Source organism: Wolffia australiana, chromosome 20 (assembly GCF_029677425.1).
Source record: "Wolffia australiana isolate 7733 chromosome 20, ASM2967742v1".
Classification (NCBI taxonomy): domain Eukaryota; kingdom Viridiplantae; phylum Streptophyta; class Magnoliopsida; order Alismatales; family Araceae; genus Wolffia; species Wolffia australiana.
In genome coordinates, this window is record NC_135854.1 from 270001 (window position 1) to 294720 (window position 24720).

Sequence of the window (24720 nt, forward strand, 5' to 3'; positions counted from 1 at the left end):
TTTTCAATGTACACATGTACACATGTTTTCACAACCTGTGCTCTTTTCAATAAAGGATACTAAGGAAATTATTTATACTAAATTTTTCTTTCATTTTCTTCCCTAAGAGACAATTTTCCCCTTATAAGAATAAACCAATCTCCTGATCTCGAATATCGATAGTCGGTATGGATTCTGATGTCTAATATCTGGTAATGTCATCGGCCATCTTCTTGACCCATTCTTCATCCATCCCAATCTCTGATAGCGGACAAGTATTCAATATTTTTCTGATATCTGATATTGGCATGTGAAATATTATCAATTTCATCCAGGCAACGGATGGCCTGAATTTGGATATTGGACGTGAGAACACTAGTCTCTGCCCTCTCCCTAAATATCTCTAGGGAGAGGTAGATGGATGACCCCTGATAATACCATAACAAAAGACCTTGGTGTTGACCAATAGGTAACCATGGGAGAAGACCAAGGGTTGACCATGGGAGAAGACCAAGGCGTTGACCAAGGGGTCACTGGGGGATTGACCATGGTGGAAGACCTTGGTGTTGATCAAAGTTTGACCATGACGTATGATACTGACGTTGAACAAGGGCTGACCATAGTGAATGTCATGAAGACCACATCTTTACCGCAGTGACGGGCATTGGCATTGACCATATCGTTGCTAGGTATTGATCTTAGCATTGGCTGGGAGTTGACCATCGGAAGAGATTGATAGGAACCCCGATGTAGGTTCGTATTGAAAGGGGAATAGAGGAGATGTGAGGTAGATGTTTCCAGGGTGGGAGAGTAGAACGAGAATGATCAGAGGGGTCGAATGCACGAGGCAGGAATCGACCAGGGACGAGCCACCTGAAGATGCAGTGAGGGGATGAAGATTGTGGGGACATGGATTATCGGAGACTAGAAGAAAACTGATCTTCAGGGGTAGGGATCAGATTGGAGGGGAGTCGGCTGAAGATCTGGTGAGAGGATGACAAAGGTAGGGCATTTCTGGATGGCCGAGGGGACAAGACCGAGGCGAGGAGGATCAAGATAGTGAGCCAAAAAGTCGATCTTGCCTCAATTCTTGACTACTCTCCTAAAACGAGGGCTGCACATATTTATAAACATCAGATGACTTGAGTGTTGCTTATGTCTAAGATACCCTTGGGAGCTTAGGATCACATTGGAGACCACAGTAGAAGACAGTAGTGATGACTACAGAAGAACAGTGGCAAAGAACCTCAACATTGACAAGGAAGTTGATGTCGGGTAAAATGGCAAACATTGACTGTAGATGACAGATGCAACCTTGCGGCATTGGTAAGTCCATTTGACTGTGCAAAGAATAGAACAAGGACTGATGGCTGTTGGTAAGACCGAGGAAGGAGCACAACAGCTCTAAATCAGCACCACAAGAGCACTAAGTCGGCAGGCAGCATCTTGATAATGACATAACTGCATGTCATAGCCATACAGGAAGAGCCACATTAGCAGCAGTACCACAGCAGCAGCAGCGACACATCAGCCTGAACATCTCACTATAGTTCCGGATCGTCCCGGACGTGGACGATGGATGTGACGGGACGAATTTTGTCCCGTGCGAAGTCCGTAGTCAGTGTAGGGACGAAGGACGGGACGAATTTTTGTCCGACGGTACGAAAACTGTCCCGTCCAGTCCTCCCGGGACGAATTTTCGTCCCATCCGGGAAAAAACCATCCCGTCACTCGTCCTGGATGAAAAAAAACCATCCCATTTTAATATATTAATATAGATTTTTCTAAGTTTTTTAGGGAAATATGGAGGAGAGAGAATCCAAGTGGACATATTGTACAATTATTCCTGAGCGGCGTCAGTTTGAACGCGCATAAAAATACAGGGACTTTGATGCACATTGTCATAGCGAGGCCACGTGGCTACATCTCAACCGTCAGATGTGAATCCGGCGGTTTTTCGTCCACATTCGTCCATCCATCGTCCGAGATCTCCGGACGGATGGTTTTTTTGTCCCATGGGCAAAAATTGTCCCGTCTGGTGGTCCCAGGATGAAAATTCGTCCCGAGTTTCGTCCATACCCTTGGACGGGACGATTTTTTTGTCCCAGGACGAAAAAATCATCCTGTCCGCGTCCCTGAACTATACATCTAACCATCAAAAGCCACTTTGTAGAGAACCCTCTTATGTGGGCCATGCCCTTAGGCAGGCCATGCAACCATATTGTCTAAATCAGCAGGCAACGCCATGGCGAAGACCATTGCCACATCAGCAGGCGCTGGCATGCCATTAGAGGTGCCACATTATCTACACCTTTTACTATCCAATTTGGCAATAAAGTACATCATTACCAGCTTGAGGGGGTATTAGACTGCAGACTCAAAGTGCCACTTCCTATTGTATCAGGGGGTTTTATGTAAGTAGTCTTATCTGTTTATTTCAGGCAGATAGAATATGAATGGAGATGGGAAATTCTATTGATTTCTAGGGTTTATTCCCTCGCTCCCAGGGCAACAGGCTCCTCTCGTCCTCCTGCATCCTCTCTCTCTCGTCTGGTCACACAAAAGTCTACTCATGAAAAATGAAACATTCAATTTCAACTCTGAACTGGCTAATATTGACGTTCCGACTTTGACATCGATTTTGTTTTTCTTTCACGTTACATTTTATTTCTATTTGAATTTTACTTGGACTTTGACTCTGAATATGACTTTGCCTTTGTCTTTTACTGTGGCAGTTAGTAGAACTGGACCAGATTAAACCACTCGAGGACCAGAGGAAACCTCTGGTCCAAATTACAGGATTGAGATTGAAATGTTTGTTAGTACATCAAACCATCTACTTTCAATCCAAAAAGGTAATAGTACAAAAACGTGGAGACAAACAATTTCTGATTTCGGAATATCGTGTTGGCCAAATTGAAACAATATCTTAATATCCTCTTCAAATGTGTGGTGATTTCTGCTGATGTGAAGAGGGTACCTCTGGTGCTTCCTTTACAATGCTGGGGTTGTCGCTGTCGCAATTAACTTCTCCTTTCCCTCCACCTGGTCAGAGGAACACCAATTCCGAATTAGCACATGGCCCCAGGGAATTAGAAAAACACAAATACAAGTAAGCTTCAAGATCGAGATTAAGATATTAGAAAATCATGCATTTCGCGGAGCAGGATTCTTGCATCACTCTACTTTTAAAATTTATGAGTCTTTAACCTAGGATCGATCCTGGATCTCTAGCATTATGAAATATATAGACTGAAGGCCCTTTTAAAACTTCCTTGAGTTATATTAAAATAAAGTAAGAAACAGTGGAGCAAACTAGGAACTCACCCCAAGATGCTCCCACCGATGAGGGTCCTCAATGAATTTGAAGACTGACAGGTTGAAGTTCGTCGCTAAAGAAAAATGTCTTTCTTTGATGGGTCTGTTTTTTCTACACCTAAGATTAGCAGGGGAAAAATTATTATTAACAGTGGCTCAAGTTCATGTCACAAAGATGTAATAAACGGGTGTCGGGAACAAGTCTAGAATATTTCAAGTAATATTTCAAGTAATTATTAAATGCCAAACTACATGACTTTCTTGGAATATTTCAAGTAATCTTTGAGTGAAAGAAACATGGAATTGCAAGAATATATACAACTCTCCGAGAGAGCATAGCAACTTGGATTGGCGTTGGACATTAATAACATGCTTTGAAGAAACATAAAACCCACCCGATGCACAGGACGGCCAACGTAAGAAACAACGAAGGCACAACTAGAACATAAAACTTAACCAGACAGACAATAAGGGCTACGGAGTGCAGATGATATACACACCCGTATTTCCCACTTGACACCATTACCCTTTATTTTTACTTTTTTTTTTTTGAGATTGTCTTTCCTTTCGGGAACGACAATTACCAACTTTTTCTCCCATTCTACATACACAGACATGAATAAAAGCTATATAAGTAGCTAGTTAAGGCCATCTTCAAGGCCTCAGACTGTCTTAGTTCAGGCGTCCGAGCCATCTGATGAGGGTCCAGGGAGAGAGGAGAGGCCGTTTGTATGTACCCTGTGCAGCCTGCATTTGAATGAACCGGCATGAGTTGTGGGCGCGCAAACACACTTGGGCACCATTGAAGCTGCCTTTGGCTGAGGATTGCAAGGCCACGCTTTCTTGGGTATGTTCTTCACAGACAAATGGCTTCGTTGGTGCTGGAGATGGTGATGGTCCTTGTTCCCTGCTCCGGACTCAACGTAGACGGAACCCATCTGCTTTCGACAAAGGCATATCTAAATTAGACGATTCGGTATATACGGAAGTGGCGGGGCCAAAGAGATGAGCTACTTTATAATGTAAGGGCAAGGACATAAGACGATGTCCCCGATCATAGAAGAACATACGACCTCTTTCTAAAGTAAGTTTAAAAACACCGGTTACAACGCTGAGACGCTCAGGATTAGATGCGAATCCATCGGCATAAAAAAGGAACGCCGGTGACGACAGATCAGATCGTATTTTTCTAAACAGAGGAAGTGATCAAAGGAATAAAGACGGAGAAGAGAATTAGATGATCTCACGTTGTTCGTCAAAGTTAAGTTGATATTCTGTCCAGACATTCACTAATCCGTCGTCGACAAAACAAATAATCACGAACCAGGTAGTGCACCAATAAAAACACTGAAAAGAGTGACTAAATCCGCAGCTCAAAAACAACTATTTAAGAACGAGCGAAGCTTGAAAATCACGGCATATAATAACTTAGAAAACTCGTAGAATCTACCTGATTTCCTTGCAAGATCGAGATAGATCGGGCGGTTTGTTCTCTCCGCGATCAGAATCGAAGAACATAAGAACAAGCTTAGAGAACGAGAGCAAGTTGAGATGTTCAAAGAGGGGAGTTGTCCGAATTTATAGGAGCCTGGGCAGCGGGCCGGGCAGCTACCCGCCGACTTTAAAGGCTGCCCGGGTCAGCGGGCCCCACGGAAGGGCTAACAGAATTCTAGCCAGGGGCATTCTCGTCATTTTAAAAAGTGACCGTTACGGTTGTCCACGTGGGCTCGCATTATCGACTTTTTTCCGTTATAATATTATTAGAAGATTTTTCCACTTTAAATATATATATATATATATTTTGCTTTTCATTTGCAGGAAAGATATCAAATATCGCCGAAACTTATCAAACTCGTTTCGGCCACTTCGAAACCAATAACAGAGGAGAGAGAAACAAAAGATTCGCTCCAGAAAAGAAGAGTGAAGATGACAATTTGGTAGAGAGAGAGATGGTTATAGAGGAGAGAGAAAGACAGAGAGAGACTGCGTCCTTATCCGGAGTGAGAGAGACCTATACTGAGAGAGATGGATAGATAAACATGCCTAAAACAGATTGGATAGATTGATAGACAAATATATATATATATGTAGAGAGAGAGATAGATAAATATATATATATATGTAGAGAGAGAGAATGAAAGTGGATAGTGGGTTGGCCACGTAAATAGAGAGAGAGAGATAGACAGACAGATAACGTGAATGTGGATATTGGGTTGGTCTGTTGAAGTATGCAGAGAGAGAGATAAACAGACCGAAAGGGTGAATGTGTACATTGACTTGGTTTGTTGAGGTAGAGAGAGATTTAGAGATAGAGAGATAGACAGAGAGATAGAGTATGTATAAAGTGGCTAGATAGATATAGAGATGGATATATAAAGGGGAAGTGAGAAGAGAGAGAATATTGGGTGGCCCGTTGAAGTTGGGAGAGAGATATACAGATAGACATAAAGATGTACAGATAGATGAGGAGAGAGACATAGAGCGGATACTGGGTAGGCTCGTTGAAGTAGAGAGAGAGACACAGGCAGGCAGACAGACAGCAGACAGATAGAGTGAGAGTGGATATTGGGTTGTCCCGTTGAGGTAGAGAGAGAAAGACAGATGGATATACAGAGAGATAGAGAGATAAAAGTGTTGATATTAAAGGTAGACAGATATAGAGATAGAGTTATAGAGGGAAAGATGAAAAGAGAGATTGAGTGTGCATAGTGAGTAGACCCGTTGAGGTAGAGAGAGAAAGACAGATGAATAGACAGAGAAATAGAGAGATTAAGTGTTGATAGTATAGGTAGACAGATATGGAGATAGAGTTATAGAGGGAAAGATGGAAAGAGAGATAGAGTGAGTGTGCAAAGTGAGTAGGCCCGTTAAAGTAGAAAGAAGGAGAGAGAGATAGAGTGTGGACATTGGGTTGGACCATTGAGGTAGAGAGATAGATTTTTAGAGTGTGAATGGTATGTAGGCCCATTGAAGTAGAGAGAGAGATGGATGAAATTGCTGGCATGCAAGGATGATGGAGATGTTCTTCTAAGATGCTGCCTTGGACATTACACAGAACATGACGAATGGGACTCACGTTGAAAGATTCTTCTAAAGATAGCGACGTACATAACACATGAATCGCCCCGTTCGGGCCGACATCCAAAGCGGCTTTGTCGGGTTGTCGGACTGTCGGGTTGGCCTGTCGGGTCAGCCAATCAAATACGTGACCAGTCGGCCCAGTAAGCTCATTCACTGAACTCCACCTTTTTCTCTTCTTTTCAGAAAAATATTTTTTTACGCCAAAAACATATAATATCGTCCGTACGTTAATTTTATCCCCGTAAATGTTTGAATTTAAATCACAAAAAATGAAAATTCTAGGTGCGCGATGTTAATTGATTGTGTACCAAATATGTTTAAATTTAAACATGAGGTTAATACAAAAAATAACTTCCACAGTTGCAGAATGTTGAAATGAAGGAACTTGAGACTTTGACGATAGCGATCATTCTGTAAAATAATACGTTTACATGAAATTTACTACAAAAATTTCCATTGAGAGATAGGTAGAGACTTGGAGAGATTTAAAAAAAGGAAGAAATTTTAAGAGATGGCCTCTCTCTCTCTCTCTGTAGATTCCATGTAAATGTAATCCGTAGAGAGAGATCAAAATTTAATTGAATAGAACAAAATACGCCATCATCAGCAAACAAGAGTAAGGTAACACAATAATTGAATGAAAAAGAGGAAAACCACCACACAAATCCCCGTTTGCCAACATTCTAGCAATGATCATCAAACACTGCTGTTCTACAGAGATTATGACCGATGTTTATGCAAAACCCAGTTCAAACTCGACGTTAGATTAAGGAAAAGCAAGATGAAAATAAAACCCAACTGGAACAACCCCTAATAAATCCTAAAAACCCAGAGGTCGGGTTCTTCCTCGCATCTGAAGCTCCCCAGATGAGAAATGCTAACATTAATAAAAAACCCAGTTCAAAACTCGATGTAAGATAACGAAAAATGCAGGATAAAAACAAATCCCAACTCGAATAATCCCTGATAAATCCTAAAATCCTAATGAAGCTCCCGAGATGAGAAATCGTACATTAATTAGTTTAGAGAATATTGCAGCAGAGTTCTGAGAAGAAGGCCAAACAAAAAGAGGAGAGAGAGAGAGAGAGAGAGAGATGAAAGACAGAGAGATAGAGAGGGATAACCAGCTTACATCTACAAGCTGCAGCGCTAATGGAGTCAGTCAGTGTTCATAAAACGTACCTCGCATCCGGCGACAAATAAAACAGCGATTCCGCTACACGATCCTCTCTACTTGCCTGCTTGCTAGCTATAGCTAAAACGCATAAACCCACTTCAATTCAGCTCTCTTACTCAGTCTCCTCGGCCTCTCTATGCTTCTTCTTCTTCTTCTTCTTCTCCTTCTTCTCGCTCTTCTCCTGCTCTTCCACAGCATCAGCCACCACAGCCGAGCCCCCATTCTCCCCCACCTCGCTCTTCTTCTTCTTCTTCTTCTTCTTCTCCTTCTTCTTCTCGGCCTTCTGGTCATCAGCACTGTCCTCCTCCTCCTTGGATTTCTTGGCCACGGGCAACCCATCAGAATTGCCGACCTCGGCTTCCTCGAGCTTCCTCTTCTTGCTCTCTCCTTCCTCCTCCTCTTCAACCTTGTCCTTCGTCTTCTTCTTCTTCGTCTTCTCCTCCTTGTCGTCGGCGGCGGCGGCGGCGGCGGCGTTGGCGGCGGCGATGGCGGCGTCGGCGCCTGGGGGGAGGGGGGCGTTGCGGAGCCATTCGGCGGGGGTCTTGTCGTTGGGCTTGCCGTGCTTGTCGAGGAGGCCGTCGGCGACGAGCTTCTTCTTCATGGAGGCGCGGGGGCCGAGCCCCCACTTGCGGGGGTACGTGTCCCTGTCCATGACGACGCGCTTGATGCGCGCGACGGTGCCGTGGTCGCAGGTGGCCATCACCGCCGTGGTCATCTCGGCGATGCCGAGCGCGATGGCCTCGCCCTTGGTGGTCATGAGCACGACCTCCTCCCCGGCCTCGACGTCGTCCTCGAAGCGCAGCAGCCCGGGGATCATCAGCTTGGCGCCGTAGCAGATGGCGTTGACGGCCGAGTCCTTGACGACGAGCCGCTTGTAGCTGGTGAGCAGCACCTCCAGCGGCATCACCACGCGGCGGAGGTAGCCCTCGTCGCGCATATTGTCGAACACCCACTGCGCGTCCATGACGTCGTGCATGGTCACCATGTTGTCCTGCTCGCCGAGGATGCCGGACCGCACCCGCCGGAGCTCCTGCATATGCGCGCCGACGCCGAGCAGCAGGCCGAGGTGCACGCAGAGGGTGCGCACGTAGGTGCCGGCCTCGCAGGAGATCCAGAACACCACCAGGTGCCGCGCCGGGTCGTACTCGAGCAGCTTGCTCTCGTAGATGGTGCGAATTCTCAGCTGCCGCTTCACCGCCGAGATCAGCGGCGGCCGCTGGAACACCGCCCCCGTCAGCGTCTCCAGCGCGCGCCCCACCCGCGCGGCGTCGCCGCCCACGTCGCCGTGGAGGCGGGCGATGCAGACGTACTCCTTGCCCGCGCCCTGCTGGGACTTGACCAGGCGGGTGGCGCGGTCGATGCAGACGATCAGGTTGCCGGTGACCTTGGGGTCGAGCGTGCCCGAGTGGCCCGTCTTCTCCGCGCGGAGCAGGCGGCGGATCCACGCGACCACCTCGTGCGAGGAGGGGTTCGCGGGCTTGTCCAGGTTGATCACGCCGTAGCGCAGGTACTCGGCCAGGGGGCGCTTCAGCGGGGAGAAGCCCGCCGGGAGCGGCGTGTAGTGGCCCGTGCGCACGTTCAGCCGGTCGTAGTTCTTCAGAAGGAGCGGCCATTTGGAGGTGTCCATGGCCGGGACCGTCGCCTGCGGCTTGATCAGGTAGTCCGTCGCGCTCTGATCTTCTTCCTCGTCCTTCTCCCCTGCCTCTCGCTTCGCCTTCGCCTTCTTCTTCTTCGCCTTCTCCGGCAGCGACGGCGGGGCTTCGGCGGCGGACATGGCTGCGGGTCTGGTCTGGGCAAGCCGAGGGGGGGCGGAAGCAAGGAAGGAGATGGGGGGCAGAGACGAGGGTCGTGGCCCAATCTCAGAAGGGGGATCTAGGGCTCTCTCTCTCTCTCTCTCTCTCTCTCTCTCTCTCTCTCTCTCTCTCTCTCTCTCTCTCTCTCTCTCTCTCTCTCTCTCTCTCTCTCTCTCTCTCTCTCTCTCTCTCTCTCACATTTGATTCGTTTAGGTTTTGGGTCTTGTATTATTTATTCTTGGTATTCAGTAAGATTTAAGAGGGCTATGTTTTCCCTATAACTTGAAAAAACGCTTGAATGGAACAAAACCTTCTGGATAAACCTCAGTGCTTGATGCTCCTACTTATGCATGAGTTTTTTGAATTTTTTTAAATGGTGTGCTTAAAGAATTAACATAAAAAATAATCTGTTCATAATCAGAGTAATGAGTATCTCTCTATCAAAATCTTCTCTGTTCAAGATAGTCTAATCCCATGTATCATTGTCCATCAACAAAATCTCCCAACATTCAAATTTTCTATTTATTTGTGATGAATGACACGACAGTGATGGAGGTTCTCAAACAAGTGACGTGATAGGACACATATCTAAATGATGGTGACGACAAAATTTCAAATCATGAAAATGGGAAAATAATATTATCTTATGGTAGAATAAATGGATATATATGATGGTCAAAATATTTTTTAAAAAAAAAATTATAAATATATAACTTATATGATAAGTATGGCTGATCTTGCGGCCATTAGTGTGACTCGGAGAAGGGAAATTGGAGATGGAAGAGCACCTTGATCTTATAGATACTTCTAGAGGCTGGACACGTGAATGGCTTCAAAATAATTTCAAAGGGAGCAAGTCAAGTGTGTAACAAGTTCCCCATAAGGTACACTTTATGTGTTGTTTTAGAGATTGATTTGGAATCGACCATAGCTTTTGTTGCATAGAAAATTGTTGTATAGCCTTCAATCGAAGCAAAAAAACCCAAAAATTAACTAGATTGATAAATGGCCCTGAGGGGTCATACGCGAAGGGTCTTTTGGACATCAAAATAGATATTAAATTTTAAGAATTTTACAAAAATCTTAATATAAACAGGGGAAGGCCATGGATGAAAGTCACCCAAGCCAGAATTGCTCAGTGCCGTACCATTCTTCTCACTTCTCCACTTCACTCCTCACCATTCCCAATGTGATTGGGACAACATGATGGCAATAGTTGAGCAAGAACAGGGCTCATCAAGATGGAGGAGATATGACGTAAAAGGGATCACATGGATATGTTTGGAGGCTACACACTCGACTATCTCAACATGTCTCACTTGAGGAATCAAGAAATCATGGATCTGATCCATTCACATGTGATTTCATCAATGGTTTTATGAATGCTGTTATGTTTCCTTTGAAATCATTCTGTCGTGGAAATCAGGTAAGTTTTATCCAAAACAAGGCCATAGTACCCAACAATATTTAGGAACAATTTGGGAATTTGACATTTAATTGGACTTGAGGAGGAATATACACAAATAACTAATGTAAAACTCTATTATTAGAATGCAGTATACATAAAAAAGACATATTACAAAGTAGTTGGTGAATTGAAAACCTGGTAAAGGTATCCAATGGTATTTGAATCCCAAACGTGCTTAGAAGTTATTATGTCATGAAAAACCACATTATTTCTACGCAATAGTTTGGATGTAAAAGATAAGAGTCATGATGGGATTAGGGTGTTATTGGCCACAATGTTTTTCAGTTTTTTGTGACACGGGAGATTACAGTTTTAGTGAAAACACTAAATATTACCAAAATTCTTTAGAGATATATGGGGTAAAAAAGGATAACTTTTACAATTGGAGTGAGATTAAAATATCTGATTTCATTAAATAATATATGATTAATTATAATTCAGAACCAGTGATTTTAATATGGATAATAATTACTCATTAAGAATGACATTCGTATAGTTAACAGAAAATATCATTCATCCAATTTTAATCTCCAAATCATTATCGCATGAAAAATAAGCTAAAAATATGAGATGAATAATAGATAATTACATTACTCATATATGTCAATATTTTTTTTTCTAATTCAACTAAATTGATAGGTCACACAGTTAAAGGCTAATTGCATATACCATGAATTTGAACATTTTAGACTGTCAAGTGGTAGTATTTGTCTACTAATTTAATGACGTTGTCCTATTTTAGTAAAATGTTTTTTATAAAATATGATAGGATTACATTGACATAGTGAAATAGTACCGAGAGGTGCATAGGAAAGAGCTTGAGATTTTTTAAAAAAATTCAAACATTTTTTATGTGGTTTTTATTTGAATTTGAGAAGTGAAATATTTGAGATAAGTTTAACTGAGATTTAATTGGTCTTTACTGATATCATCTTATTAAGATATTTCCCACCGAATATTAGACATGTTTTTTACATTTTTTTTTGAATTGGGAAGAAGTATGATTTAAGATAAAAAGATAGTTGAATTTTCATTGGATAGCTCCACCTAGGGAACGGCACGTATGGGACGTGACGCCCCAGACGTGACGAGACCGATGACGAGTTGTGACGGACAGTGACGTGACGAAATGTTCGTCATGTCAAAGTCACGTCACTCGTCCAAGGATTTTCAAAAAAATCGTCACCGACCCGTCACTCGTCCGCAAATCCTCGTCACTGTCACGACACCGTCACGGCACCGTCACAGTGACGGCGCCGCCATCACCGTGACGGAAATTATTTTCATTTTTATATCTTATGTATTTTTATTCTTATTGTTATTGTGTTATGTCACCGGCCCTCTCCCTCTTTCTCTCAACTCCTTCTCCCCTTACGATCGCTCCCTCTCCTTCTCCCCTTATGATCTCCCCTTACTGGTGATCGGCATGGTGACGATTGCCGCCGGGCCGCTGCCGATGATGCAGAGGTGCGATCTTAGGGTTTTGCTGCCCTCCTCCATGGCGGGATTAGAGCTGTCTGGTCTGGTCCAGACAGCTCGGTCATTCATTGTTTTCTCTAAAGGCTACAATACGCATGTTCATTATTTCAACTTCCCCCCTTGAATCCTTTTTCTGCAGCGTGTTGATAAGTTTGTAAACATAGAGAGATTGATAGGTTGATATAATCGCGAATAGGAAGCGAATTTTTCTGTTTGCAGTTTTCTGGTGAGCCTTAGACCCATCAGAATTTCCGGTTCTGCACGTCTCTCTAGATTTTTTCATCCTATTTGAATTATTCTAAATTTTCCGAATTGAGATAATTATAGTTTTCAATTGAATCTGCTCGGCAGGATGCATGGCAGCGTTGGATGCGGAGCATTACCTGCAAGAAATCGGCGCTCAGGAAGGGAAGACGGATTGATTGGCGCCTCTTCCATATATTAAACTATTCATGACGAAGAAACTCGTGGGCTGGTTATTTTTGGACTGACCCATTCGTGTTTTGTTGCTTGATCTGTCTCTCTCATCTCTCATTATTGTTTGTTGAGGATTATTCTTGCCGGTTCCATTCTCCACGAAGGAATCCTGAACACCATACATGGCTCGTTTATCATTCTATTCATCTCTCTATCTTTTCTCTTATCGTGGTTCGATAAATACATGTGATTTGCCTAAGTTCCACCTTATAAAAACATACGCATAACCAATTATCAAATCTCTTTTGGGTATTCTGTCGAACACCCTGCGGTCATTTGATAGAAGTACCCCTCTTATTTTTTTACTAAAGCGAAAACACAAAAAAATCAACTAGTTGATCATTACCACCTATTTAATAATAAATTATAATTGTATTCAAATTCCGTCACGGACGTCATCCGTGACAGATTATTCGTCACGTCACTCGTCCGGACCACCCTGTCACCGTCACGGGCGATCCATCACCATCACCATCACCGTCACGGGCCCTCTGATTCGTCACCGTCACCGTCACGTCATCCGTCACGTGACCATCACGGTGGCGCGTGACGTTACGGATGACGATTGCCGATCCCTACCTCCACCCCTCCGCCTGCGGCCCCCCTTCCACCTTCCACCTTCTACAACGGTGTGGGAAGAAGTGAGTTGTGCGGTGCGAATTTCCGCACGAAACCGGACCGCACATCGCACACGCCCTTTTAAGCGTGCTAAAATTTGCACACTCAGGTGCGACTTTTTGCACCACCAACTCTAACCCAGAGTGCTGGGAAAAGAATACAAATATTTTTTTTGATTATGCGTGTACATGGCGGCCTAAGACCAATACTTCTTTCCTTTATCGACCAAGGACGGCTTTAGAGATGGCGATTTGTGACAGAGAGTGTAGGGAGAGAAGAAGAGAGGGCAAGAGGAGCATAGGACAATCGTCTAGACTATGGAGAAGTCCGTTTCTCCACAAGGTATGAGCGCGTCTTCGACATGGGTATGTCGTCTGTCACTTCGACTCACGCCAAGTTTTCTTTTTTTTTGGGGGTATGATCCGGCCAATAGAGGAAACGGGTAGGATTTTGGTGGAGTTTTTGGAAGTCGCCGTGAGCTCCATCCTCTTCCTCAGGGGAGTCTATCACCACGGTGCATACCTCTCTCTTTCTCACTAAATTGCTTCCAGGATGATGAAGATATATACAATTCTCGTCGGTACAGGAGCATTCCAGAGGAGGAGATATATGAACATTGTAGTCCACAAGGCTTGCCATCCTCAGCTAAATGACTACATCCACTCCGCTGTCTTCGGTCTCCTCCCCTTCATCCGAAAGGTTAGACCCAAGTTTTTAAAATTGTTCATATTTTTAGCAAACGGGTGTTTTTATATGATCAAGCATCGATCGTGGTGATATCATATTGGGCGTTTTTGTAGAAATTTGAGCTCCCTCGGCTTTCTTATCTTGAGGTTTATCCTGCAGGGTTTGGTGGATAGAGTAGCCGTTGTCTTCTACGACAGAGAGCAGGTCCCCGTGGAGAAATTCATGTTCAGGCTCGCCCTGAACCAGTCTCAGAGTTCAATGGTTGAGGAACGAGATCTTGAGTTCTCACTCAGAGCGTTTTTTATCAAGTTATCGGTGTCTGAGGCCCTCACAAAGCCTCTACCGCCTGGTAATTTAATAATTTCAATGATCCAATGTGAGTAAGTAATGTGGCTATTTGGGAGTGCTTTGGGTGATTTTTTTTCCCGTCCAAACAGGGTGCGATTGGGAAATTACTGCCTATTTTCATGCTCTCCCTGACGTTGCCGACAAAGAACAGCGGCGTTGGATTCCCACGGACACAAAGCTGTGGCAACATCCTCCTCTCATCACCCCAATAAAATCGATGGGCAGCAACCCTTTGAAGCTGCAGCTGTATTTGGAGCACCCTGACCCTGGTGAACCCACTCATCTTCATACTCTATAAGGATGATGATACAAATATTTGCCCAAATGTCATCTGGATTGATTTTATAGAATAAAAAGTTAAAAATCTTCCTCAATGAATTCAGTGCACATATATCTTTTTTATTCAAGGTGTAAGCATGATGCTACTTGAGAAGGGGCTATTGACTTGAAACATGAGACATGAGATGTGAATACTCTGGTAGGATCGACCTAGTGACCAACGTGTTTGTTTTTTGGGAAAAGATCAAATCTTTTCCCAGAAAGAGTTCAATACACATACATTTTTTTCATTAAGTTGTGATAATTATGGCGCTTGAGAAGCATCTAGGGACATGAGACACGCGTAGCTTAGCTACGTTTCCTCTCTTTCTGTCTCACTTTTTTTTTCTTCTCAACTCCGTTCCAAGTTACTTACAAGTAAAAATAAATACCACTCACCAAGTTGATATATTTTTCCTATGGCCTGATTCTGCTGGGAATGCCCATTTGCTCAAGAAGTGTCTATAACAAATTGTTGGGTATCTTGTTTCCCTAATACCATAGCCTTTCCTCCAAGTCTTATTTATTCTGCGTGTCTAACAAAGACTGCACAATATTACGATCATGTAGAATCGGAGGTTATTTTTTCAGTTATCATGAATGGGAAATATGACACTCACTTTTCGTGGTTGAAAATGAATGGGATGGGCATAATACCATTACGTATGATCGTAGCATTTTTCATTTTCTTCGTCAAATCTTTGTGGAATCTGCCTAGCTTTATAAATGTTGGAAAATTCAAAGTAAAATACCTTTTTTAAAGTGAATTGGTTGCTTAGCCCTTAGTATATATATACTTGTTACGACTTCGGTAGAACCTCAACTCTTTGTGCCGTGCGGTGAGTTATGTCAATATATAAAATTAGATAGATACCGTAACATTTTTTATTCGGTTCAGTTGTTCAACTATTTCCAAAATTCGAAAGGAAGTAAAACATTTCGGATACTCTTCTTCTGATGATATTATTCCAAGGTTATAGAGATAATGAAGTATTTATTATACAATGCTGTCAAACTTTTCTGATGAAATGCTGTCGCTTAACGATTTCCAAGATCAGATAGAAACTCAAACGTTTATGATACAGTGCTTCTAATAAACTGCGAAGTATTAGATGATCGGTTAGAGACTTGGAAGAATCCAAATTCTTCCCGTCAAAAAATACCACCATTAGTATTTCTCCAATAGAGATCTGTGCTCAGGAATAGAGCACGCCCAATTTTGCATCACATCTAACATATTCCTTCAATTTGCTGAGTACGTGTCGATGAAAACAGAGGCCGGTGCTTGTACCAAACATATTCTCTTACAGGACAATTGAGTAGAGAGAAAGGTATGAAATTATATGCTAAGTGAGAGAGATGGAGTGATTTTTCCCAATACATGTTGATGGGAAAAGATAATGGTGAGGTATGAAACAGAGTATTTGATTTCACAATTAATAGAGAGACTGAGACATTCTATCTCTCCCTCCCTTTCTCTTTCAACCCTCCCCGTTTCGCCATATTTGTATCCGTTCCTTGTTATTTGTTATGTGCACCAACAAAATCATTACCTTTTCTCCCTCTTTCTACCATAATCAGACCCTCTCCTCTATCTCTAAGCATTTTAACTCAACACCCTCTCTTCTCTTGTGTTGCAACTGACTATGTCTCCCCATTCACCTCTCCTTTCTCCAGTCTTCTTCCTCACATATCCTCCTTTTCATATAAAGATATCCCACACAGTAGTGCTCTCCTTTTTCCTTTGATTCTCTTTTCTAGTAATCATTTTCATGGTAATTTCATCCCCAGTTTGACCTTTGCCATTTGTCTCCTACTTGACCCACTTTTCTCCTTTAATTATCTTCTCCAATACTGTTTTCACATTCATGGTTCTCTTTTGAACATCCTCCACTTTCATCTATTTCTGTACAAACTTCTACCCGAATTCAATAGTAGGCAGTACACCTAATAAATTCACCACTCTTCTATTGCTAATCAGTCACCGCTCCTGATCAAACAAACCTGTTGCTTCTATGGCTACCACATATAACAGATCAGGCCCTCATTTCAGATTTGGTCACTGATCATTGACCACACCAGTCTTAACACCCTAGTGGTGTCAACAATCCAAATTATGTTTCTCTAGCCGTGAAAATGAAATATTAATGCCACCTTTTTACCCCCTCAGCCGTGATGGATTTTCTCATACAATTGATAATTTGGATTGTTGTCTTCCCATGATGTAAATTCTCCTAAGCTGTTAAATGATGACTGATCATATAACATTTTCACATATAGTTTGTTGTTTTTCCTTTGATGCCACCAAAAGTTCAATATCATTAGTTATATCTTCAAACCACAATCTCTGACATGAACTCGACTATGATTAGTGCCTCCATCTGATCGCAACAGGACCAGATCAGAGTTGATTTATGGTAAGCGTAATTCATCTGATAGCAAAGTACTATTATATATTATTTGTTTTTATAAATGAGTTTGAACTTTCACGTGGTTTCTCGAATCGTTGGAATAAAACTGATAGGTTCATTCAACAACACATTGAAATCAATGACCACTAAAGAAGGTTAAAACATAAGCAATTCATGCCAAAAGGAGAAAAGTATAGAAATTCAGAGGAGAAGGGTACGATACTTGGGGCAGGGACATGAAAGGGGTTATCGCAGATAAACAGACTCAAGGAACCTCACAAAGAAAGGGCAGTGTCTCAGAATCAGATGCAATGTATTATTTTAAAGTCTTTTGAAGAAAACCACTACAAATTCAAGGTGTGAAAGGATAACAACCCTCCAATAACTACTGCTATTAAGGGGAATACTGACAAGATGATAACAACTTTTTGAAGTAACGTGCATAATAGCCAGAATGAGCTTCATGTCAAGCTCCACGGGAAACAAGTCCAAGATGCCTAACACGATATGAGTTCTATTACACAACAACCTGTTCATGAAATGAGGCCAAGGAAGGGACACACACTCAATATCACATTTGAGAGAACTGGGGCGATGTAAACAAAGTTAATGTCTTACCAACCAATCATAAGTTGTCATTGAGGACAAAAGCTTCCAAGAAGTGTTGTTGTAGTGTGCACATCATATGATGAGAATACTGGGTTTCAAGACCATTTTTGTTCAAAGGTGATGTCCTATTCATCAGAGAGGAGCAGAAGTTAATAGGGTTGCTATTCTATGTTAGAAATATTTGCCCAACAATTGACGCATGTACAAGTAAGGATATGATTTCATTGTTGAGAATCACTTTGCATTGGGTTAATAATAATGGAAACTTCAAGAATGTGGCTTGTGCAATGAATGAGATTGATAGGCCACATGGCGTGAAGTATCTTGCATAGTTGCTCACATAAGTTCTGGTGAACTTAGGACTATGCAAAAGGTAACACTATCACAGACAATTTGCGCAAAGAAAGGTTAATGATCACAGTTTTGAAAATTCCAATAAGAAAAGAGAACCCTAAATTTTATAGATCTTTTCACATGAATTGTATTCAATACATCAATCTCATCATTCAAAATTATCTAAATGCCTTGGGAATTCCACCATCGCTAGCCTCAGATGAGTCAACAGACCTAGAGGATGAGGAGTGTGAAGATGCAATCACATGATGAGGACATAGGGGATGATAGGGAAGATGAAAATGTTGAAGGCAAAAAATCATCATAGACCCTTTTATGGTGATAAGGAGAAGGATGTAAGCTATTCTCAAATGTTTAGTTATGGCCTGAGACTTCCTTCCGGTTTGTATTGAGATTGAGATTACGATATAGATTGAGATTGAGATCGAGATTGAGATTAAGATTGAGATTAAGTTTGAAATTGAGATTGAGATTAAGATTCAGATGGAGATTTAGATTAAGATTAAGATTGAGATTATACTGAGATTGAGATTAAGATTGATAGTTATATTGAGATTTGATTGATATTGAGATTAAGAAAGAGATTGAGATTGATATTAAGATTAAGATTTAGATTGATATTGAGATTGAGATTGATATTGAGATTATACTGAAATTGAGATTGAGATTACGATTAAGATTGAGATTGAGATTGTGATTAACCAACTAGTTTTGGGGAATGTTCAAAGTAATGGATGCCTTAATAGGGCTTGTGATCAATCATTATAGATCCTTAACCAACTAGTTGACCGGTTTTAATTGAAGACCAAATAGCATCCTTAGTTATATTAAAAGGCCACTAAGTTTGACCATATGGTGCGCAAGTCCAATCATAGATTTAGGACTTATATTTTCTATGACATGATGTTAGGCCCCCAACTAGGCAGCATTCCCTGCCCAGAGGCCTGCGTGCTTATTGGGAGGGGGTGTCCGTGTTTTTGGCTGACGACATTAAATGACTGAGTCATTATGGGTAGCGATGCCCAAATACCTGATCTTTCAGGCCACTGCCCCTGTAGGTGGTGATACACTATAGACGGTGCACGTGCCCGTCCACGCCCAAGGCAGGACGGATCAGGTATGGTCCGTGCGTGCTAGTCGCGCAGGCTGATTAGTGTGTGCGTGGGCGCCAAATGCCGCGCGCCAACGCCAAGCGCCACGCGCGGGCGCCAACGCTACGCGCCAGCGCCAAGCGCTGTGCGTGGGTGTGGGACGTGCAGGCTGGGCGGCGTGCCGCGATTGCAGCGCGCGGAGTTGTGCGGGGTGCCGCGCAATGGCCGTGCGGGTAGGGCGCGCATTGTGTGTGCGGGGCGCGGGGCCAGGAGGCATCCCGCCAGGAGACTAAGGCATGTGGCGCTCTGAGAGCGCCGAGACAGCACAGAGGGCGCGTAGCGCTCCTGCGGGTAGTGCTGGGCGCGCAGCGCCCAGCTCGAGGCGCTGGATGTGGTGGCGTCGCGCGAACTGCGCGCGGGAGTGTAGACACGAGTGCTAGTGGCGTGTGTGATTGTCAAGGCAGGGGTGGCGTGTGGGATTGCTACGCTTGCGGGCGCGCAGCGCCCGACCCGGCACACTTGGTTGCGGAAGTACGGGCGCGCGCGCGTGGAGCGGCAGCCTTGAGGTGGTGTGGCGACACTACCTCGGCGCAAAGCGCCTTGTCTCGTTCCTTGTATCACCCCTTGTCTTCCCTCATGTAATGATCCCAATGATGATATACTCTTTATGATATTAATGCAATGACCCTATTCCCTGACGGGGCTGCGTTCCCACCATCTCCTCTAACCCCTTGTATGCGATCTTAAGCATCTACAAAGCTTCCTTTGCAAGAGATCAAGGCTGCTCAGTGTTTTGCCCTGAACATTTAGGCCGACACACGCCAAATTCGAGCAAGAGACCTAGCTCGGGATTTGACTGTGTGACACATGAAGATAAACATATGCTATAATACAATTCAAATATTTGTATGGATTTGACCTCATTTGCCCGGTAGAATGACTTTGACTAATTTATGATTACTACCTTCAAACATTTAAGGCTGAAATTATTGATGATTTAATGAATATTGAATACATTGAAATCGTACTATCCAATGGTGATGTCTTGAGTAAAATGATGTTGTAAACATAACTAAATTGCCAGATTTTGGAAGGCTGAGGTTTTTGGCTGGACGACTAGTTTTAATCTAAACACTTGAGAGGTGTTTTGAAATTATAGCAAAATAATAAATACTAAATTTAAAATTTATAGGATTACTCTTTCATATTGTCTAATCATAATCAATACATATGACTGTTGGACTCTTGATAAATTACCATTATTCCCTTTCAGATTTCTAAGTCCATATATACAGTTTTGAGCCCTAATTTCCAAGCCCCTTTTCCTTGCTCTCTAAAAATCAGACTCTAAAAGCTAGAGAGATATTTCACTCTTTGAAGCAATTTTGAAGCAATTTTTTCAGCATTTTTTCAAGAGAATAGTTGTTGCTATTATAAATTCAAGTCCATAGAACTTGGTATCTTGTTTTTTATTACTAGAAGATTTAAGATTCATAGAAAAGAAAAGCTGGCCCTCCAAATTGTGCACATTCTGGAACCTTGTGATAAGTTTGACATTTGTAACTAAAAATGTCAAACTTGTAATGATCCGGATCGTTCCAGAATGTGCACAAAAACTTTTAATAACTCCAAATTGAGCAGTTAGTGGTAGGGGATCGGATCGTTCATGATCGAGAACATTGAATGATCCGAAAGTTTCGAACCGAAGATATGGTGGATTGCGATTGGACGGATCGATCAGAACCGGTCACGATGAGCGCTTTCTTGATTTGATCGCTAGACCCATTTTCTGGTCTTTAAGTAAAATAATCTGACTTTGTGGGTGATCTGTAGATTTTGAACACGATCTGAAGAAAATTAAAAAGTAATTAAGAGTTTTTTTATAAATTGTTTCGCATACACGTATTTCATGTCTAAAGAAAACAGGGAAATTCTCCATCGTTGCGGCTCTTGTTTTGATCAGAAGCATTAATGATCGATGAAATAGAATGACCACCACTAATCGATCAAAATCATTATCGGTCGAAACTCCGATAGTAAAAATTATGGATAGAACCGATCGCAATCGGGTTGAAATTTAATAACGATAATAAATTACTTACGAGATCTTATCCGTTATCCGTCGGATCGAAAATTTCGATCCGACGCCGACCTGCAAGCAGCAGCTATCTCCATCTAGAATACTAGAGAAATTAAGCCTATCATAAATGAAACGAAAGGGATCTCGTCTTTCTCTCTTTCTCACTATCGATGTCGGCTGCTCGAGGGGACCTGCAGAAGAGGCACTGAAAATATATACTACCATGAAACTTGGGAGATGGTGAAACTACTAGTCGGCGTAGTTAATGAGTCACAACTTGCTGCGGTGCGATTAAAATGAAAGATTATAATATAAGTCGACCCACTAACTCGGCCTGAAAATCCAACACTTAGCTATCCTCTTATCTCAACGTTTTTCCCTCCAAGAGTGGAACCCATGAAAGGAACTTTGCAAACTTACGTCCGCAAATGACTGTGAAATCCACTATTGTGTTAGTATACGCCACCCATTATCTTTCTCTCTTTTTTCCTTTCTCCTCACTGTAGGGCAATCCCTGTGTGAACAGACACAGAATTGAGAACTAGTTAAGGTCAGCGCATAGTGGATGGGTAATCAATGTCTTCTAGTGGCCCAAGTTGCGTTTGCTTAGAATAGACGAAAGACTGGATCCTCACGGCTTGTCGGCTGGTCGCAAATGGCTCCGTTCCTACGGGCTGTACACTCGTCGAGAGTTCAACAACCCTGCTAAAGGATGGCCGAATCGATCTTAAACTTATCCATGAAGAGGAAAAAAATCATTTATTTGCGTCTAATTCAAAGGGCTGAAATAAGATTCGTTTAAACTTCTAAAGAAAATGCCGGAAATAGAGACCGATAATCTAGAACGGTATGCAGAACAGCAGAATTGTATAACATGCATAAGAAGCTTTTCGTTCTTCTCAACAATAGCGTCATCAATGACACAAGCATGATTGGTACTTGGTGCCAGTGAGTAGCCGTTATCGTGGGCATTCAAAGCATGGCGGGATTAGCGGAATTATTCAACAAATCCTGAGGATAACAGAAGATCACATTAGATCGTATTAATTCCAGACACGTGAAGGATGGGTTTGTGTCCCTGGATAAACAACCTTGACTATTGAATGCTAAAAGTATGCCATGAAGATATATTAAATAACTGGAATAAAACTTTCGATCACAGAAAGATTACATCGTAGGGGGCCACGCTATGGCCGCATTACCTCTGCAGGAGGGAATTGCACTGGCCACAGATACGACGCCGTTGTGTGCCGTGCCTTGTGCAAGCCGTTGAACAGTCCAAGTTAAGAAGATGGGGTTGAGGTCGCTTGACGTCATGTATTGGGAAGGTTCAACCAATAAGTAGCAAACGCCGTGAGATTGCACCGCCATTCCTTATCCCTCCCAGACTCTGCGTTTGAAGCTTTGTTCGACAGATGGAGGCTACGTTAGAGAAGCCGACGATTAGCAACTCCAACGTATTCCCGAATGAGATTATTCTTTCAAGAAGCTCAGCCAGTTCCTTAACTGACGAGAAGCGGCTGCGGCAGGCTATGCAGACCTCTTCGGCGGTGTATCACTACCAGCTTGAGCAACTACACACGCTCATGGGGCGGCAGAAGAGCTCTTCCTCTTCCGTTGCCTGCAAAAGAATTGAAGCGAAGAAGTATCGAGGAGTGAGGCAACGGCAGCGGGGAAAGTGGGTCGCCGAGATCAGACTGCCTCAGAATCGATTGAGGGTCTGGCTTGGGACTTATGATTCCGCCGAGGCCGCTGCCGTAGCCTACGATCGCGCAGCCTATAAGCTTCGAGGGGATTACGCAGTACTCAATTTTCCGGAGCACTGTCCCGGCACCCGCGGCTCCGCCAGATGCAGTGTTCGAGAGTTGGGATCCTCCGTGGACGATAGAATACATGCCATCCAACTTAAGCTTAGCAGAAAGAGAAGGCTCAAGGAGGGGGCCATGGGAACAGAGAACGGTAAGATTAAAGAAGAGACTGAAGAAAAGGAGACAGCGAAGGCCACCGTTGCGACTGCTGCGCGCTCCGATTTCTTCCCTGGCCCTCTACAACCGTCTTCTTGTTCACCATCTGTCAACAGTGAAAGGGCTCTTAGCTGGGATTACCAGTCGGAGGAGGAGGTCAAGGGGGAATGCTCTTTAGCAAATATGCCATGCTTCGACCCAGAACTGATATGGCAGGTCCTTGCTAGTTGATCACTCTATTGTAATTTCATGTGTTGTGTATGCGCGACCCGATATTAAAGTGATCGCAGTATCTTCCATTAAGTAGATAGAGGTAGAGATCCAGGGACGGGAAGGTGATTGTGTGAACTTCCTAAAAACTCAGTTTTTATAAAATACTACAGTTATAGAAACCAGTATTTTTTGTTGAAAATCTTTGAACCGTCTCTTATTCATGTTCCACTCTAGGAATCGGTGTTCGTTTCTCATGGTATTAAGAAGTGGTACTGTCGAAGTAACTTGTGATTTATAATTTTTGTATTTATTGACATTAAGATCAGAAAACGCGAACGCTGAATATCCTTAAATGAAAGGTCTTCTTAGGTCTATCGTTTGTAGACAAGGGCCTGTAAATATAACGAGAAAATGACTTTTGATAAAATAAAGGCACGAGTTGCGTCGACGTTGCTATGTCGGAACAAGTTTCAACCTTATATGTATGGGAATTTGGAGCGTTTAATTTCCCGAAAAAACACAGGATAATATTTGGTAGATTTCATTTAATACTCCACCATGGCAGACATTAATCGTCATTAATTTGCAGTCAAAGGAATTTATCATACGCTACAATTTAACAATAATGAAGTCATTGACTCAGCAATGAATGAATAAGCATTAGATCTGTACTAGCACCCTAGGGTTGCTGGTTTCCCATTCCTGTCGAGGATTTTTGTTTACATTAAAAAAAGATTGAGAATTGTAGCAAGAAGCTCGTAAAAGTGCTTTACTTGATTTATTGTAACTCATACGAGGCGAAACTATAAGCCTAGGGGTGAGACTCATTATATGGAGACCTTTCATGACTACTGCAAAGTTCACAGCTTATTACTGTAAAGGGAAGGTTCTACTGTGAGCAATAGTTACGAATTATTAACTATCATGAAAATGATAATATCCCAATGTGATGTAGAGGGTTGTATAGATATCAAATATATCATCTCATATTCAGCATGGTCTGAACTTATAAATGATTTCATTTCCCCCAAAAGTTATAACTTCATATCTTAAATATTTGACATAATAAGATCTTATTGATATCATTTATTCCAACTTATGTTTAGCATATGTAAACGACTGACTCAACTTTTTCTAAATGTCTAAATTGATTATTGGGTAGTCTCTTCATGATAACATATATTAATGATGTGTTGAAGACATAATTTTACACAATAATTATTTTTCTCAAAGAGAACTTTAAACAAGGTTGAAG

At 42.6% G+C, this 24720-nt stretch overlaps 3 protein-coding genes and 1 long non-coding RNA gene across 5 annotated transcripts; 2 read left to right on the forward strand and 2 right to left on the reverse strand.

Annotated features, from left to right (window-relative positions):
• Positions 1-2786: 2786 nt before the first annotated feature.
• On the reverse strand, positions 2787-4172 carry LOC144716033 (uncharacterized). The gene is made up of 3 exons (XR_013584810.1): positions 4035-4172; positions 3307-3415; positions 2787-3024 (listed from the first exon to the last, which is right to left on the reverse strand). It is a non-coding gene; the product is annotated as an uncharacterized LOC144716033 (long non-coding RNA).
• Positions 4173-7377: 3205 nt separating this feature from the next.
• On the reverse strand, positions 7378-9396 carry NAP57 (NAP57 homolog). The gene has a single exon (XM_078591039.1). The coding sequence runs from the start codon at positions 9327-9329 to the stop codon at positions 7668-7670; it is 1662 nt and encodes a 553-aa protein (XP_078447165.1). The 5' UTR covers positions 9330-9396; the 3' UTR covers positions 7378-7667.
• A 4198-nt stretch (positions 9397-13594) lies between these two features.
• On the forward strand, positions 13595-14799 carry LOC144716122 (DNA polymerase zeta processivity subunit-like). Of its 2 annotated transcripts, XM_078591175.1 has the most exons (5): positions 13595-13732; positions 13824-13904; positions 13977-14089; positions 14237-14426; positions 14515-14799. In XM_078591175.1, the coding sequence occupies exons 1-5, from the start codon at positions 13708-13710 to the stop codon at positions 14721-14723; spliced, it is 618 nt and encodes a 205-aa protein (XP_078447301.1). In that variant the 5' UTR covers positions 13595-13707; the 3' UTR covers positions 14724-14799. The 2 variants fall into 2 exon arrangements, with proteins under 2 accessions (XP_078447301.1, XP_078447302.1); XM_078591176.1 differs by lacking the exon at positions 13824-13904 and having other exon boundaries at positions 13631-13755; positions 13942-14089.
• Positions 14800-22637: 7838 nt separating this feature from the next.
• On the forward strand, positions 22638-23555 carry LOC144716288 (ethylene-responsive transcription factor ERF061-like). The gene has a single exon (XM_078591402.1). The coding sequence runs from the start codon at positions 22704-22706 to the stop codon at positions 23481-23483; it is 780 nt and encodes a 259-aa protein (XP_078447528.1). The 5' UTR covers positions 22638-22703; the 3' UTR covers positions 23484-23555.
• The last annotated feature ends 1165 nt before the right edge of the window (positions 23556-24720 follow it).